This window comes from Prionailurus viverrinus, chromosome B1, assembly GCF_022837055.1.
Source record: "Prionailurus viverrinus isolate Anna chromosome B1, UM_Priviv_1.0, whole genome shotgun sequence".
NCBI lineage: Eukaryota > Metazoa > Chordata > Mammalia > Carnivora > Felidae > Prionailurus > Prionailurus viverrinus.
Window position 1 is genome coordinate 84,529,119 of NC_062564.1, and position 16,632 is coordinate 84,545,750.

The following is a 16,632-nucleotide window of genomic DNA, read 5'->3' on the forward strand; positions in this document are numbered from 1 at the left end:
AAGGACTACAGTATAAAACTCTTTCTTCCTGCCTGTTAGAATTTAGTGTGGAGAATGAGAAGGGTGACATCAAGCTTTCTACTTTACATTTGCAGGTAAAAGATAAAAGGTTTTCTTATTCTGTTTTTCCAAGTTGTAGTATCAAAAGATACATGTTCTGTGCAGTGATTTCTAGTGGGAATGAGATTGTATAAAGTTTCTTTTTTTAATTTCTTTTTATTTTATTTTGAGAGAGAGAGAGCAAGCAGCGGAGGGGCAAAGAGAAAGGGAGGCAGAATCCCAAGCAGGCTCCGTGCTGTCAGCACAGATGTGGGGCTCCAACTCACAAACCGTGAGATCATCACCTGAGCCGAAGTCGAGTCGGATGCTTAAATGACTGAGCCACCCATATTGTACACTGTTTCTAATGGAGAATCCATCTAGTATACTAGTTTAAAACATGGACACCAAAGACATATCTCCTGGGTTAATCATGGTTCTGCCACTCACTATCTGGGTGACCTTGGGTAAATTACTTCTCTAAGTTTAATTTTCCTCATTTGTAAAATGAAGATAATAATAATACCTATTTCAAGGGGCTGTTATGCATATTGAATGAATGAATATTTGTTAACTTCTTATTACATTGCCTGACATAAATAACCATAATATACACAGCGTATTTTTTAAATTAATAGAAAATAAATAAGAATTTTGTTCTGTTGTTGACATACTTGGGAATTATGGTAGCCAAGGCTGGCTGGTAAGTGAACACTTCAGCAAAATATTTGAGTGAGCCCTCTGTTGAGCTGAATAGAAGTTGCATTCAGGTGAGTCCCTCAAGTGAGAGATTTCAGTCTTCCTATTCAGGAAGAAAACAAACTCACCAGGAATTAAAATAAAAAAGAGAATAAGGGTTAGGCATCTGACTTTGGCTCAGGTCATGATCTCACGGTTTGTGAGTTGGAGCCTCTTGTCGGGCTCTGTGCTGATAGTGTGGAACCTGGAGCCTGCTTCAGATTCTGTGTCTCCCTCTCTCTCTGTCCCTCCCCCACTCATACTCTTTCTCTCTCTCTCCAAAAATAAACAAACATTAAAAAAATTAAAAAAATAAAGAGAGCAAGATTTATAGTCACAAAACCTGGGCACAAGTCTTGATTCTGCCACTTACTAGCAATATGGCATTCAATAAATCACTTCACTCAATTCTATTCTTCTCATTTGTCTAAAGCGATGTCATTCAATAGAACTTTTCATGATGTTAGAAATGTTCTCTACTTGAAGATGATAACTATGTGACTAATAAGCACTTGAAATGTGCTGAGTCGACCTGAAGTTTTAATTGTGCTTAGTCCAGCTGGCTCTGGAACGATTGTGTCCAAGGTTTGTTTTGAAAATAAAGAAGAGATACATTCTATACAGAAGTATTTTTGGTTACTTGGAATGCCTTACAGTGCTCACCAAAGAGACTCACTGCCAAGCATCTTGTGGAGCCACTTGAATGGCATCTAATTATGAAACTTGACTAGGAGGTGTCTGGCACTCCAGGTTTAGGGATGGAAAGGGAAGGAAAAACAGCCTGAAATGGTTTCAATTTCTAAGCTTACGAGCACGAGTAATGGAAAGGTGCTGAGAGTGCCAGCACACTTTTTTGCTTTGCCCCCTGAACTTTCAGGTACAGTTCATAGTTTTCATGGATACCCAGAATGAAAAGACATGCATTTAATATATGTGGATTTCAGACAGACTTCACATTATATGCCACATTTTAAACACCAGTGGAACACTGAGCTTTAAGATATTAAAAAAAAAAAAAATATATATATATATATATACACATATATATATATCATCCATCTTTGATAACTTGAAAACAAACTTCAAAGTGTAAATAAGATGTTACTTAAAAGTAAATAAACACCAGGCCGCTTGGGTGGCTCAGTCAGTTAAGTGACTGGCCTTAGCTCAGGTCATGATCTCACGTTCGTGGGTTTCAGCCCCGCATCTGGCTCTGTTCTGACAGCTCAGAGCCTGGAGCTTGCTTAGGATTCTGTGTCTCCCTCTCTCTCTGTCCTCCCCCACTCGCGCTCTGTCTCTGTCTCTCTCAAAAATCAGTAAACAGTAGGGGCGCCTGGGTGGCGCAGTCGGTTAGGCGTCCGACTTCAGCCGGGTCACGATCTTGCGGTCCGTGAGTTCGAGCCCCGCGTCAGGCTCTGGGCTGATGGCTCAGAGCCTGGAGCCTGTTTCCGATTCTGTGTCTCCCTCTCTCTCTGACCCTCCCCCATTCATGCTCTGTCTCTCTGTCCCAAAAATGAGTAAACGTTGAAAAAAAAATTAAAAAAAAAATTAGTAAACAGTAAAAAAAAAAAAAAAAAAAAAAGGAAGAAGAAGAAGAAGTAAATAAACACCAAATCACCTTGATCAGGAACAGCAAATAGACTTTTAAGGTAGAATAAGACATGCTTATTTTTATCCCTCATTGTTTTCTAACAGTTACATAAAACTAAATGATGGAATCTGGCTATTCATCAGTTCAAACTGCTACAGTGATTACAACTAAACCCTGCAGTTACTGTGTTCCAGTGTTTAGTCTTTGTACATAACTTGAAACCTTCTTGAATATACAGTACAACGGCTGCTTATTTTAATGCCAGGTTAAAATCAGAAGGAGTGACTATTCAGAATATCCCATCATTTTTCAGTGAAATAGTGACTCACGGACTGCAACATTAACCACGTTGTCATTTTTTTAATGCACTTTTTTTCAAAGCCTGTGATTTATGGCTGCAATTTTTATCCCCACATGGGTTCAAGCACAGACGGTTTGAATTGTGGGTTGAACATACTGTGAAAAATATTGTGAAACTTGACATCTAGTTGAACTTTGTTCAGCTTTATGGTGTCACCCAACCACTTTATGAAATTGAAGCCACCCCCGAGTCATTTATGTCATCTATTCTTCATTGACTGTTTAGTGTTTAATTTTTTTCCCTAATGGGTAAATTCTGTTATGATTCTTTTAGGTTTGATTTAAGGTCTAACTTTGCTCAATGAATGAAAGCAACCTGGCTGTTACACTTTGTACCCGTGTATGCCTGCATATAGTTTTAGAGTATGATAACTACCAGAAGGCTCTGGTTAAATTGTATAGCTATTTTTATTGTACAAAATGGTATTGTGCAGCTCATTGTGGGGAAATATTTCTATTTACTGAGGTAATAACAATTTCAAATAACATTTTAATGCCTTTTTTTACTGGGCCTTTGGTATATGAATTTTTATCAGGCTATTTGGTCCTCCTACATTCTTGTAAATGAATTAACTATTATTCTCAGTTACTCTTTCTTACAATGATTACTTTTCATAATTTCAGGAATTTTTGAATTTACATACTCAGGTTTTAAAATTTTATTATTCTGGGTTCACAGTCCTAGTAAAAGAGGTTCTCACATGTGGAGCAGTGACTTCAGCACTAGAGAGATTTCTTGTGCATGTCCCTTAGACGAGCTAAGCAACTCTATAGTCATTTTTCTTTTGTAGAAGTCTAGAAAGATGTTGCTGTGGCCAATGTCAGAGAAATTACTACCTGTGCTCTCTTCTAGGATTTTCATGTCTCACATATAGGTCCTTAACCCATTTTGAGATTATTTTTGTTTATGTTGTAAGAAAGTGGTCCAATTTCATTCTCTTGCATATAGCTGTCCAACCCCATTTGTTGAAAAGACTGTCTTTTTCCCATTGAATTCTTTTCTTCTTTGTTGAAGATTAATCAAGAGTATCTATAAAATACAGCAAGAGGGGGGCGCCTGGGTGGCGCAGTCGGTTAAGCGTCCGACTTCAGCCAGGTCACGATCTCGCGGTCCGGGAGTTCGAGCCCCGCGTCAGGCTCTGGGCTGATGGCTCAGAGCCTGGAGCCTGTTTCTGATTCTGTATCTCCCTCTCTCTCTGCCCCTCCCCCATTCATGCTCTGTCTCTCTCTGTCCCAAAAATAAATAAACGTTGAAAAAAAAATTAAAATACAGCAAGAGAGATAGATCATGAAATGTCCTGAACTACACTCTAGATTTTTCCATCCCACCCCATTTCCCCAACATTTTGCCCCAAACAGAGGGAAATGTTTGTAATGGAATCCCTGTATAGTTAGTGTGTTAGTGAGGGTTCTCCAGAGAAGCAGAATCAATACCTTGTGTGTGTGTGTGTGTGTGTGTGTGTGTGTGTAGAAAGAAACAGAGACAGACAGAGACAGACAGATTTATTATAAGGAATGGCTCACACAGTTATGATGGCTGGCAAATCTTAACATCTTCAGGGTAAGTCCACAAACTGGAGACCCAGGAGAGTCTATGATACAGTTCTAATCCAAAGGCCAGTGAGCTTGAAGCCCAGGAAAAGCCACTGTTTCAATTTGAGTGCAAAGGCAAGAAAAAGCCAATGTCCTACTTCAAAGTCAGCCAGTCGAGAGAAATTCTTACTCAGGGAGGGGTCAACCTGTTGCTCTAAACCCCTTCAACTGCTTGGTGAGGCCTACCAAAATTAGTGAGGACAAGGTACTTTTCTCAGTATACCAATTCAAATGTTTATCTCACCCAGAAACACCTACCGTAGCATTTAACTAAATATCTGGATACCTTGTGATTCAGCCAAGTTGACACATAAAATTAACCATCACAGTAAGGAATGCCATATGAAGATACATTTTCAGGTCTTTCTCTATCCCTAAAGAAGACATGACCAATCCAGAGTTGCAGACCTAGATCATACAAGGTTAGAGGACTCAACAGTGTCTCATTTTATCTATTGCATTTATTCATTTTAACTGGGACAGAGCTCAACATTCTACTTTTAGGTTAGTTTATATTCTGACTTGATCTCAAATTTCAGGAAGATTGAAGAACAACAGTCTGTAAGCAAACCTTTCATTCAGTCAGTCATCAGGCTCAACACTTCCCACAAACTAAGGACTGCAGTAGGACACAAAGATAAATAAGGCAAGTATGCCACACTCACAGACTTAGAGCAAATACTCCCGCTGTTGGAATTTCTCCTTGAATACATCATCAGTAGGCGTTAAAACTATGTTGTAAATAGAAGATAAACATTCTCTTCTTTTAACTATGTTCTATTTTGGTGATCTTAAACCTAATTTTATTTTTTTTTTAGCAGGAAAAACTTATTTTTTTCATACAGAACTATACATGGTGGGGGGGGGGGGGCACCTGGGTGGCTCAGTCGATTAAGTGTCCGACTCTTGGTTTTGACTCAGGTCACGATCTCATGGTTTCAAGTGAGTTTGAGCCCCACATCAGGCTCCATGCTGACAGTGCCTATCCTACTTGGGATTCTCTCTCTCTGCCCCTCCCCTGCTCATGCTGTTTCTGTTTCTCTCAAAACTAAATAAAATTTAAAAAAAAAGATCTGTACATGCAATTTCAGTATTAATCAAAAAAATTCACTTGGAGCTGGTGATTGGCTGGAATAAGGAAAAGGTCCTGATGCCTGTTCATGTACTTGACTTCTCTTTCGTCAACACCCTCCCCTGTCCCTGAGCCACAGGGTGTAGGGAAAGAAGTTTAAAAACTATCCATCTATTTAATATTCCTTCCAATGTTTTATGAATTATATGTAAAAACTTTAAAACAGGTTTGGCTATTTTTCTTCAGGTTTCCCTGGAACTGATTTTGTGTTCAGTGATTTCCCTTCATTCTTCATAGAGTTGTTTGTTTTTAATCTCATTTTTCTCCTTACACTATTTAATAGTCTGGTGTTTCAAGTATATTATATGCTTAGTAGTGTGTTCCTTTGTGGAAGGTTCAGAGGATCAGAATGACCTCCTGAAACTTGTGATTTTGCTGAAGAGGTAAAGCCTATATTTTTGAAATATTTAAACAAGGTAGGACAAAAGAAGCCACGTAGACAAACAGTGTACCATGAGGTTATTTCCAGAGATTGGCATGAATATTTCATCAAGTATCAAGAATATCACACTTTTACAGTTGGAATGCCAAGATCCAGAGTGTAAAGATATTTTTCAAGTAAGCCTTAGCGATCATCTGTCTCCTTTGAGATTTATTTTATCTGGTTTACCTTTTATTTTTGCAGGTAGCAATGTAAAAGGGAATGGATGGCAGTAAATGCCAAAAAAATGTTTAATGTGCATGAGGCCTAAGCTTATTAGTGTTTGAATATTCAGTCTTTTCTTTCAACATCTTTTTTTTTTTTTGGCTACTTCTTGGACTCTAGGAGAGTCCTAGCCTATCTCTTAGAAGATTTTTTTAAAACGTAGAGTTCTAGTGATAGCAAAGTAATGAATTCATAAAAGATTGTATGTGTTTAGGAGGGCAGTGGATTTTCCAGAAAGACATTTTTGCCGTTATTGTTGTAAAGTAGCAGTTGAAGGAGACAGCTTTTAAAAGTAGATGCTGCTGTTGCTGTGAATAAATGAGAATGTTTATAGATGGGGAAGGAGTATTTTTAAAAATATTTTTCTATGGATTAAAAATGCATTTACACAGCTCATCTCTTTTGCCATTCACACCAAAGGCAGAGTGAAGATGTGTAACTATTTAACTGTAACATTAATGCCAAGATTGCTACCCAGATAAATGTGGAGACATGCAAAGACTCTGTCTATGGGTCTTGTAATATTGGACACCAGTACACACTTGAACATATTTTAGGGAATATCAGTTACCATGCACTGCATACCTAGTAGCTGTACCATTCTAACTAAAAGGTCCAGATATAACAATACCAAACTATAACTTACCCTTTGTTCAAAGTTCACTTGAAAAGTACATGAAAATTAAAACAAAAAAGTACATGAAAATTTACAAATGTAGTTCTAGAAGTCAATAGCCCCACTCCTTCCAAACCCCATTTACTCACCTTATGTTCATTAAGTACCTTTAATAAATAAGGCACTCTGGTTTTTTTGTTTGTTTGTTTTTTAGTTTAATTTTGTGTGTATGTGTGTGTTTACACCAGGGAATTACATGGGCTGAGGAAAAGAGTGGAAACGGGGATTATAGTCTAAAAGACTCGGTATTCTAGTGACTCAGAGACAAACAAGCTGTTTCACTGAGATGCTTCCATCTGTGAAACAAGAGGTTTCACATTATTCTTTGAACTTCCTTCCAACTGTAACATTCTGTGAGTTTATAGTTATTTTTTAAAACTATATCAAAAAAGTTAGATTTATTCTGGTATCCCATAACTTGGACAGTCTAACAGGATATTTTGAGAATAAGGACGTGCTAATAATCACAATAGAAGATGAAAAAAGTTATATTAACTTTGGTTTCCTGTAACTTGGACAGCCTAACAAGATATTTTGAAAGTAAAGATATGCTAATAATCATGACAGAAGGACAGGTGTAAAGTGGCATATACACATATGTTCCACCTGTAACATATGTTGGTAAAATGACAAATAATGGGGGAAATCAGTAACAAAAAACACATACATACACAAAAAGACCTTTATCATCTATGCATGTCAATAATTTTGCTTTTTTGAGTTTTATTTATGATGCACATATCATTGAGACTTTTTGTCTAGTGCTTAACCAAGCACTAATATATAACTGATAGTGAATGCTAAGAGAGTGCCATTCCTAGGGAAGACCCATCAACTACTTAGTGGCAGGCCAATTACGTCAGATCTCTTTCAACTTGGAGAGGAGGGCAATTTGTCCTAAGTAGGTGAAACAAAGTTTGGATGTGTGTATGCCTTTACTATTCACAGTGCCACTGCCATTACCCACATCTGACAGCTTTCAGAATGCCTGGACCAATGGTATGATGTCCCACATAACATTGTTTCTACCAAAGGATACTTGCTATAACAAAGGAGGTGCAACAGTGAGCTTGAAATTCCTGCATGCCCTACCACCCCAAAGCCACAAATCTAATACAGTAGTGGAACATTATTAACCATGAGAGGCTCAGCTAAGGCCCCATTTTAGGGGAACAAAACCTTAGGATTGGAGTACTGGTCTCCAGGATGAAGTTTGTATGCTAAACCAACAGCTGATAGAGGATGTCTACCACAGGTAGAATACTCAGCTCTCGGAAAAAGGGGGAGCCCTTTTTACAATCAATCACGATGCCCACTAGTGGAGTTGTGCTTCTTTTCCCTACCACCTTAGACTTTGCCAATTAGAATCCTAGTTCTTGAGGCATGGGTAGGGGCAGTTCTGTCAGTAAGCCATAAAGAGTCCCACTTATCTGAAACCTATGTGTGGTTCACATGTGGTCTGATTATCATGCATTTCTTACTACTACAATGGACCAGCAAAGATGGCAAGGGATACTTATCATTGTGAGGAAATAGGGCTGCTGCTTCATAATCTGAGTGAAGAGAAATATGCCTGGCACTTAGATGTGCTCCATGCCCAGAGGTGAATGGGAGATTACAGTAACTAAGATTCCTTAACAGCAAAGAAACTAAGGGCCTAATCACTTGGGAATAATGTCTGGATCACCTCACAAGGCAGCAACCCAGACCAGCTGAAGTGCCAAAGGAATGTGAGGAAAATCTAGAATGAGTGGTAGAGATTAGTGATGAATGTCAACTAAGGCCCCAAGGATCGCTGGAATATTTCATATTATAGCTTGGCTCATTACTCCATTTTGGGGAATTGCATCTGGTCATCACTTCAAAGGATTATACTTGAACTTCCCTCTTAGGGAGGATATGAGGGATGATGTTTTATATGCCACAAGGATGTCAGGGAGTGATGGAAGTGCAAGTTCTACAAGGGGTGGCCTGTCCTGGGCCCAGTTGATGTACTTTTCTATAATGGGCCAACCTTAACTTGTCCTCAAGTTTTGACTGTTTGCCCAATGGAGGGCTCCAGATGCTGCCACCATTATCACCTTATTTCCTAACACCACCAGCTATATCAGCCTCCCTCAGGGTGAAGACCAGGTGTTAGCATGCCCCCAATGGCATCTATATCCAGAATGGTTCAGGTACCTATGACTAGATCCAGGACAGTTCTATCTCCACTGGGATATTGCTTCCCCAGTGGCCACCCAGAAGACACAAGCAGAAGTGCAGAGGAGTTAATGTCTCATAGGATGAATCTTTACCAATGAAATACTATAGAAGGTGGTAAGGAACTGGCATATAAATGTTGCTTTTTCCATTTAACAAAGTTTTCCAAGGTGCGTTGGTTCCATATGACTTATCTAGAGCTGTTTCACATGACCAAGTAACCAGCCATGTTTTCTCGTGAAGTTCTGCCCAACTCAGTAACCTCCCACCTTATGTCTACTTTCTGTTTCTCCTACAGCACTTCTCTTCTCACCTCCCTTTTGCTGACCTAGGATTGCTTGATCTCAGTCTCTGCTTCCTAGAGAACCTGGCTTGAGATACAAATCAAGGTCCTTCAACTCCCAAGTTTTGTTCACTGAGTAACAAATTAAAATGTAGTGTAAACAGTCCTCACCTTCCCAACTGAAAAGTTTCCTGATTTGAGTACCCCTAAGTACCTTCTCTCTTTGTCTATTTTAGTGTATTAATGTAATCAATTTCTTTCATTTTTCTTAAACTTACAACTACCCTCTTACTATGTCCCATTTTGTTTTCTAACTTTTCATTACTCTGCTCTGGTTTATTATACTTTTATTTTATAGCTCCTCTGTACTCGAGGGTTTTCTTCAATGCAGAGAAGCTTTATTTGGTTGTTTTTCCCTTTTAGAACATGTAGCTGTTCAGTGCCAGAAATGAGCAGTGAATGTCAGGTTTCATCTATAGATTTCTGTATATCATTTTTGACATATTGGAGGAGTGTAATAAATTGTAAACAACACATTATGGACTCCTTTCAGCTTATCTCAAGTCCCCAAGAACACTAAACTTTTCTGACCATGCTTTGCCAGGTTTCTCTTAGGGAAGGAGATGTACCCCACCCCAGTATCCTACAATGTCGTCAGCAGCTTCATTACCACCCTTCCTTCCCTCCCTCATTCCCTCTCTTTTCATTATTCTTTCTGACAAGGATTCAGGGACAGCATGAATTATAAACCCATGGTGCATCTATGAGTATTAAATAGGAATACTTAGCTAGCATTTTCATTTTAACTGTATATTGAAAATAAAGTAAGTTGATATGTCACAGTTGCTGTCGATCTCATATCTGACCTAATTGTCCAGATCTTTTGACTTAGATATCTCAGGCTTTTGGAATTATTTTTTTGTGTTGGTTGTTGTTGTTTTGTCCTGAATTTGAATTTGTCCGGCTATTTGAGTGCACACAGAGAACTTGACTCTCCAGTTTTTCAGTCTCCCCCTTCAACTCCGGTCATGAACTTTCTTTACTCTTATTGTCTATTAATTGACCACTTCTTCTCCCATAAATGTTGTGTGATGAAAGCTAATCTATGGAAAAGTTAAAAATGAGATTAATGTTCGCCAAAATTGTGGAGACATCAAAGATGCAGCACTACTATACTGCATCCCCATTGAAACAAAACAAAGGCAGCTACGAGCATTTGAAAGCAAGTCACATTTTTGCACACCATCCATTATTCTTACATTTAACAGGATGTTAGAGATTCTACATCTTCTGAATTTATTAGCTTGGTATTTAGCATGTTTCACAGCCAAAATAGCAAAGAAGGTTCATTATTGCTGGTTAAATTAGCCTCATGAAAATGTTGTTGGTAAAAGGTTACAGAAATGAGTAAGAGATCTAACCAAGCAGCATGTTAGACTATTTATCATTATAATTTAAAAAGGCATTCTGATGATTTGAATTAACTTGGCTAAAGGCTAGAGAATTAGATAAAAGGTAATAATTAAAACCTAAATGGCAGGATTAGCTCTTCCTTTTGATAAAGAAAAGACAAAACATGCATACCGCATTTACTTAAATTGTCCTCTTGAGAGAAACTGAGGCCAATAAATCACAACTGATTATACCATTTATGGGCTTTTAAAATATTTTACAGCTATATTGTAAATAAACTGGGTTACTGGAATATCTTGTGTTTCCTTCAGACCTAGTCAGATAGCCCTTCCCACATTATTTTTTTCCACATTATTTTATTTTGGATGGCTGAAGTCTAGGATTTAGCTGTTTTTCTATTGAGGTTTTAGTGTTTGGTTTTTAACTGAATTGTCATATATATATTATATGCATATAATATATATATATATAACATAATATATAATATATATATTATATATTTATATATTATATATTTATATATAATGTATAATATATGTATTAATATATAATATATATTAATATATATTTTATATATTTATATATTATATATTAATACATATATAATATATAGAGGATAGTTAAGTTTTTGTCATCTTTGTGAAGTTTTACCAGTGAAAACATTTATTTAACTTGTATTTTTTTTTTTTTACCTCTTTGCCATATAAAACTTTAATGTTTGGGTGACCTAAATTACTCATGTCTTTCTTTGTGTTAAAATTATTTATTTTATTTTAATTCCAATGGAGTTAACATGCAGTGTTATTTAATTTTAGGTGTACAATATAATGGTTCAACAATTCCATATATTTCTCAGTGCTCATCAAGATGAGTGTACTCTTAATCTCCTTTGCCTATTTCATCCATCTCCACACCCACCTCCTCTCTGATAACCATCTGTTTGTCCTCCATAGTTAAGAGTCTGTTTATTGGTTTGTCTCTTTTTTTTCCATTTATGTGTTTGTTTTGTTTCTTAAATTACACATATGAGTGAAATCATATGATATTTGTCTTTCTCTGACTAGCTTATTTCACTTACCATTTTACTCTCTAGATCTACCCATGTTGTTGGAAATGGGAAGATTCCATTCTTTTTTATGATTAATATTCTATTGTATACATACATATACTACTTTATCCATTCATCGATTGATGGAAACTTGGGTTGCTTCTATAATTTGGCTATTGTAAATAATGCTACTATAACATAGGGTGCAAAATCCTTTTGAATTAGTATTTTTTTTATTCTTTGGGTAAATACCCAGGAGTGCAACTACTGGATCATAAGGTAGTTCTGTTTTTCACTTTTTAGGGACGTCTATACTACTTTCCACAGTTTTACCAGTTTTCATTTCCCCCCATCCTACATCCTCATCAATTCTTGTTGTTTCTTGAGTTTTTTATTTTAGCCATTCTGACAGGTGTGAGGTTTTAGCTCAGTGTGGTTTTGACTTGCATTTCCCTGATGATGTGTGATATTGAGCAGTTATGTGTCGGTTGCCCATCTGTATGTCTTCTTTGGAGAAATGTCTATCCACGTCTTCTGCCCATTTTTTAATTGAATTATTTGTTTTTTTGGTGTTGAGCTATATAAACTCTTTATATATTTAGGATACTAACCATTTATTGGATATGTCATTTGCAAATATCTTTTCCTATTCAATAGATTGCCTTTTAGTTTTGTTGGTTTTTTTCCTTGGCTATGTAGAAGTTTTGTTTTTTTTTAATGTAGTCCCAGTAGTTTATTTTTGCTTTTGTTTCTCTTGCCTCAGGAGACATACCTGGAAAGATATTGTTAGGGCTGATGTAAGAAAATATTTTTTTTTTCTAATAAGTGCATAAAACTTTCCTGAAATGGATGGTAAATCAGTTTCTTTTTAATTTGGCAACCTTTATAGTGTTCCTTGTCTGTGGACATAAGATCAAAATTATTATTTTCCTCTCTTTTCCATTCTTAACAGAAACCAGGAGCTAAAGGAACTTGGTGAGCTTTCTCCGCACTGGGACAATCTACGGAAAAATGTCCTTACTCACTGTGATCAAATGGTGAATATGTACCAAGATATTCTGACAGAACTTAGCAAGGAAACAGGTATGAAAGCAAAAACTTTTTACGTATTCAAACTAAATTCCATTTCATATATGTTAGGTGAAAACAATAATAAACATTGTTATTATGGATATGGAAGAGCCAAAATTTAAAAAAAACAACTTTTATTTCTAACTCTACCATCTTGGCATGATAGACCAGGAAGAAACAAATTGCACTGTTTTATCTCATGGTATTATTATAAGAATAACTGAGAATTTTAAAATTGAATTTCCGTAAAGAAAAGCAGCTTATACAAATATGTTTTCCTTTCTGAAATCCTTGTAACATTTTTCTATATCAAGCATACTTTTCAACATATGTGCATACACACACATTTATTATTTACTTAATAATAATGTTCAGTTTTTTTCCACTTAGGGTCCTCTTTCAAATCAAGCAGCAGCAAAGGAGAAAAAACATTAGAATTTGTTCCAGTAAATCTACATTTGCAAAGAATGCATGTCCACAGCCCTCACTTGAAAGGTAATATATAATATTCTTTTTTTTTAATGAGCAAGTTATGTTAGTGTGTGCTTTTTTAAAAAGGCTTGACTATTGGCAGAATTTAAAATTTCAGAATTATATAAAGATGAAGATGAAGCAATTTAACTTGATAATGACCCTGATTGCTACAAAAGGGGGTATAGCATTTTTGTTGCTGTGTTTCTAAACAATACTTTAAAAATGTGGCACCTGAATTGAGTAACAGGTGAATATACGAAGTAAGTGTTAGCTTCCTAAGTAGTACCAGTGATGGCTAATAACTGTGTTACTGTTTTAATAAGAAAAAGGAAAAACAAGACTTGTTCATTTTGTTCCTATCTTGAAAAATCAAAGCCCAAAGATAGACTCATGAGCTGTTTTTCTGATTTAGTGGTGACTATCAACAGAATCACCCGCTTCTCTATGAGCAGGGAATTTATCAGAAAGAAGGTGGTAGAGTATTTTACTAAGTTGTGAGAAACATTTTTCAAGGAAAAGTGTATAGATTTTTATAAACATACTTGAATGAGGTTTACAGCGAACACTGTATTGCATTCATTGCCATTCTACATGATTCCTTGCTATTTCTTAGTAAAAAAATATTTTAAAATATTCTTCTCATCTCCCATTTCCTTTAACTTACTGCAATATCAATTTTTGTGCATAAGTAGAGTGACTATATGCCTGCATTCACATACATCAAAGTCTGATATTATGCTTGTTGTCCAGCATCATTGTTAAAGAAGGTCTTCACCTCTCTTCCCTCTCAAAAGTCTCCCTGTTTAATGGTAAGTGCTATAGTCATCCTACCAGTACCCATGTTCCTGGAGCCAAAAGTTACTTTAGATCATCCAGTCCTTCAGGATAAGTGTATCAACATGCAAACACACACAGATACATCTAAAGATGCATGCTAACACCCTATTTTGTAGCCATTGTCACAATATAGAGGTTCTAGGTTTTGAAAAGTCAAAATCTCTATTCTGCTTTAGAATCATCTGAAGTTTTACAAGCATAAAAATTAACCAGTTTTTTTTGTGTTTGTACATATTGATTATATATATGCAACCAGCTAATGTGCAAGTTTAAGTGTAGTCATAATCATTATGATGTGTAATGTGAATACCTCTAGTAACCTTTATCTACTATCTAAAATTTTAACTTGGCTCCTTTTCACCAGAAGTTATGTCACTGAAAGAACTGAAATACAAATGAAATGGATTGGCCCAAAGCATTTAGAAACTCTTTCTTGATTGCTGCATATCTACCAGTAGTTTGAACATAACATCCGGTGGTTTTAAAAATCATCAAAACCAAAGTATTTATTATAAATAAATAATAAAGAAACTAAAATACTTAAAATCTATCTGAAAACCAATGTCTTTTTTTTTCTAATGACAAATATTAAATCCCTCTAATGATATAGTAAAGTTTATGTAATTTGAAATGAAACAGAATTTCAGCTCTCCCATTTTTGATGTATGACCTTAAGTCCGTTATTTACTTTCTAAGCAAGTGTACTTTTCCTATTTAAGTGAATTGGAGTATGTAAAACACCTAGAATGAACAATAATAGCCATTATGAAACAGGTAGCATTTGCCATCACTGGAACAAAATAGATCTTTCAGTTCTATCAGGTCTGTTAAAAGGAGAAAAGTGATCAGTGAAGAGCCTATTAAGGGACAATGAAATCTTGAACTAAGAAGTAGCCAGATTTAGAGAAACGATGAGTTAGGCATTTTGGAAAAATTATCATATGTAAGCACTTAATGACTGATAGAAGGAAGAAATGAGAGGACAACTTCAGTACATCTGTGGATAGATAGCTGTATCATCAAACCAAGTGGCTTGTTGGGGCCCAGTTGATACAGATGTATATTTAAATATGCATTCAAATATTTGGCAATGATCCTAACATACTTCCACCAAAGAAAAAATATTATCTAGGTGACCTTTTATTATACTTACTTCTTGAAAACAAAACAAAAACAGAACCATTTGTGCTGTTCTTTCCAAGATGCTATCTTAAAAATGGACCAGAGTGAGCTAGAAGGAAAACAATGTGTTCAGTTTGGGTTTCTGTAATTTGAGAGGAAGAAACTTGCAACTGAAGTAAATTTCTAAAAGCAAACATAATTTCTCCTAATTATTTTGGTTTGTGATATGTATCAGTTTCCTAGATCTGCTGTAACAGAGTACCACAAACTGAATGGCTTAAATAAACAAAAAAATATTGTCTTGCAGTCTGGAGGCCAGAAGTCTGAAATCAAAGTTTTGGCTAAGCTAGCTCCCTCTGAAACCTATAGGGGTATTCTTCCTTACCTCCTCCTGGCTTCTGATAGCCTGCTGGCAGTCTTTGATTTTCTTTGGTTTATCAATGCATCATACAGTGTTCCCTGTGCATTTTAACATCATCTCCACTGTGTCTGTCTCTATCTCCGAACCTCCCCCTTAAGGACACCACTCACACTGAATTATGATCTGTCCTAATGACCTGATTTGAACTTGATTACATCTGTAAAGACCATATTTCTAAATAAGGTCATATTCTAGGATATCTTTCTGGGAAGCATAAATCAACCCATAATAACAGGATATATAGAGGAATTTCTTATTTGTGATGATAAATATCAAGTAGTATAGAGAAAAGCAAGATTCTGATGTTATAGAACTAGGGTGCGACTCATGAACTAGGAGACTTTTGCTCTAGAGCAGTTTTCAGAAAGACTGGTTCTTCTTTTTGAAGACCTAAAGGAGAAAATGTGGGAAAAGGCTAGATATCCTCGTAGCCAAGAATTAATGCAAAGGTACTGAGTTCTACCGCATACTGACTTTTTCTCCAAGGCACCTCATGTAAATTTTATAGATATTGTATTGTATTGTATTGTATTGTATTGTATTGTATTGTATTGTATTGTATTATACATATATAAATAATTTTATATACATCATATATATGGTATACATATAATGTATGTAATATTGAATATTAAGCTTATATGTTTTTTAAAATATGTTTTTATAAGTTGAAAATTGATTATTTGAGATTGGAATTTAGGTAAAGTAAGTGCTTTATAGGCTATATCACCAACTATATGTTATAATAGAAATTGAAAACTTGACTGAATTTTTGGGGTCCTACCATCCACTTCTTTGATATTGACTAAGTTAAATAAGCTTTCTGAGCATTGGTTTTCTTATTTGCAAAATAAAATGGTTAAAGTTTAAGATGACAGTCAATCAGATTTTCTACTTGCTTATATAACATGTAGTCAGCATATTAAAATAATTTCAGCTAAATTTATTTAAGATCCATGGTTACTGGTTTGAATGTTTAGCTGCAT

The 16,632-nt window shown here is 35.9% G+C and overlaps 1 protein-coding gene across 3 annotated transcripts in view; it reads left to right on the forward strand.

Moving 5' to 3' along the window:
* Window positions 1-16,632, forward strand: part of INPP4B (inositol polyphosphate-4-phosphatase type II B) — a 403,509-nt gene that overhangs the window by 216,504 nt on the left and 170,373 nt on the right. For all 3 annotated transcript variants that reach the window (XM_047855552.1, XM_047855554.1, XM_047855553.1), the window contains 2 exons: window positions 12,674-12,804; window positions 13,183-13,287. In XM_047855552.1, coding sequence (XP_047711508.1) covers window positions 12,674-12,804; window positions 13,183-13,287 — 236 coding nt within the window. The remainder of the gene's footprint in view (window positions 1-12,673; window positions 12,805-13,182; window positions 13,288-16,632) is intronic.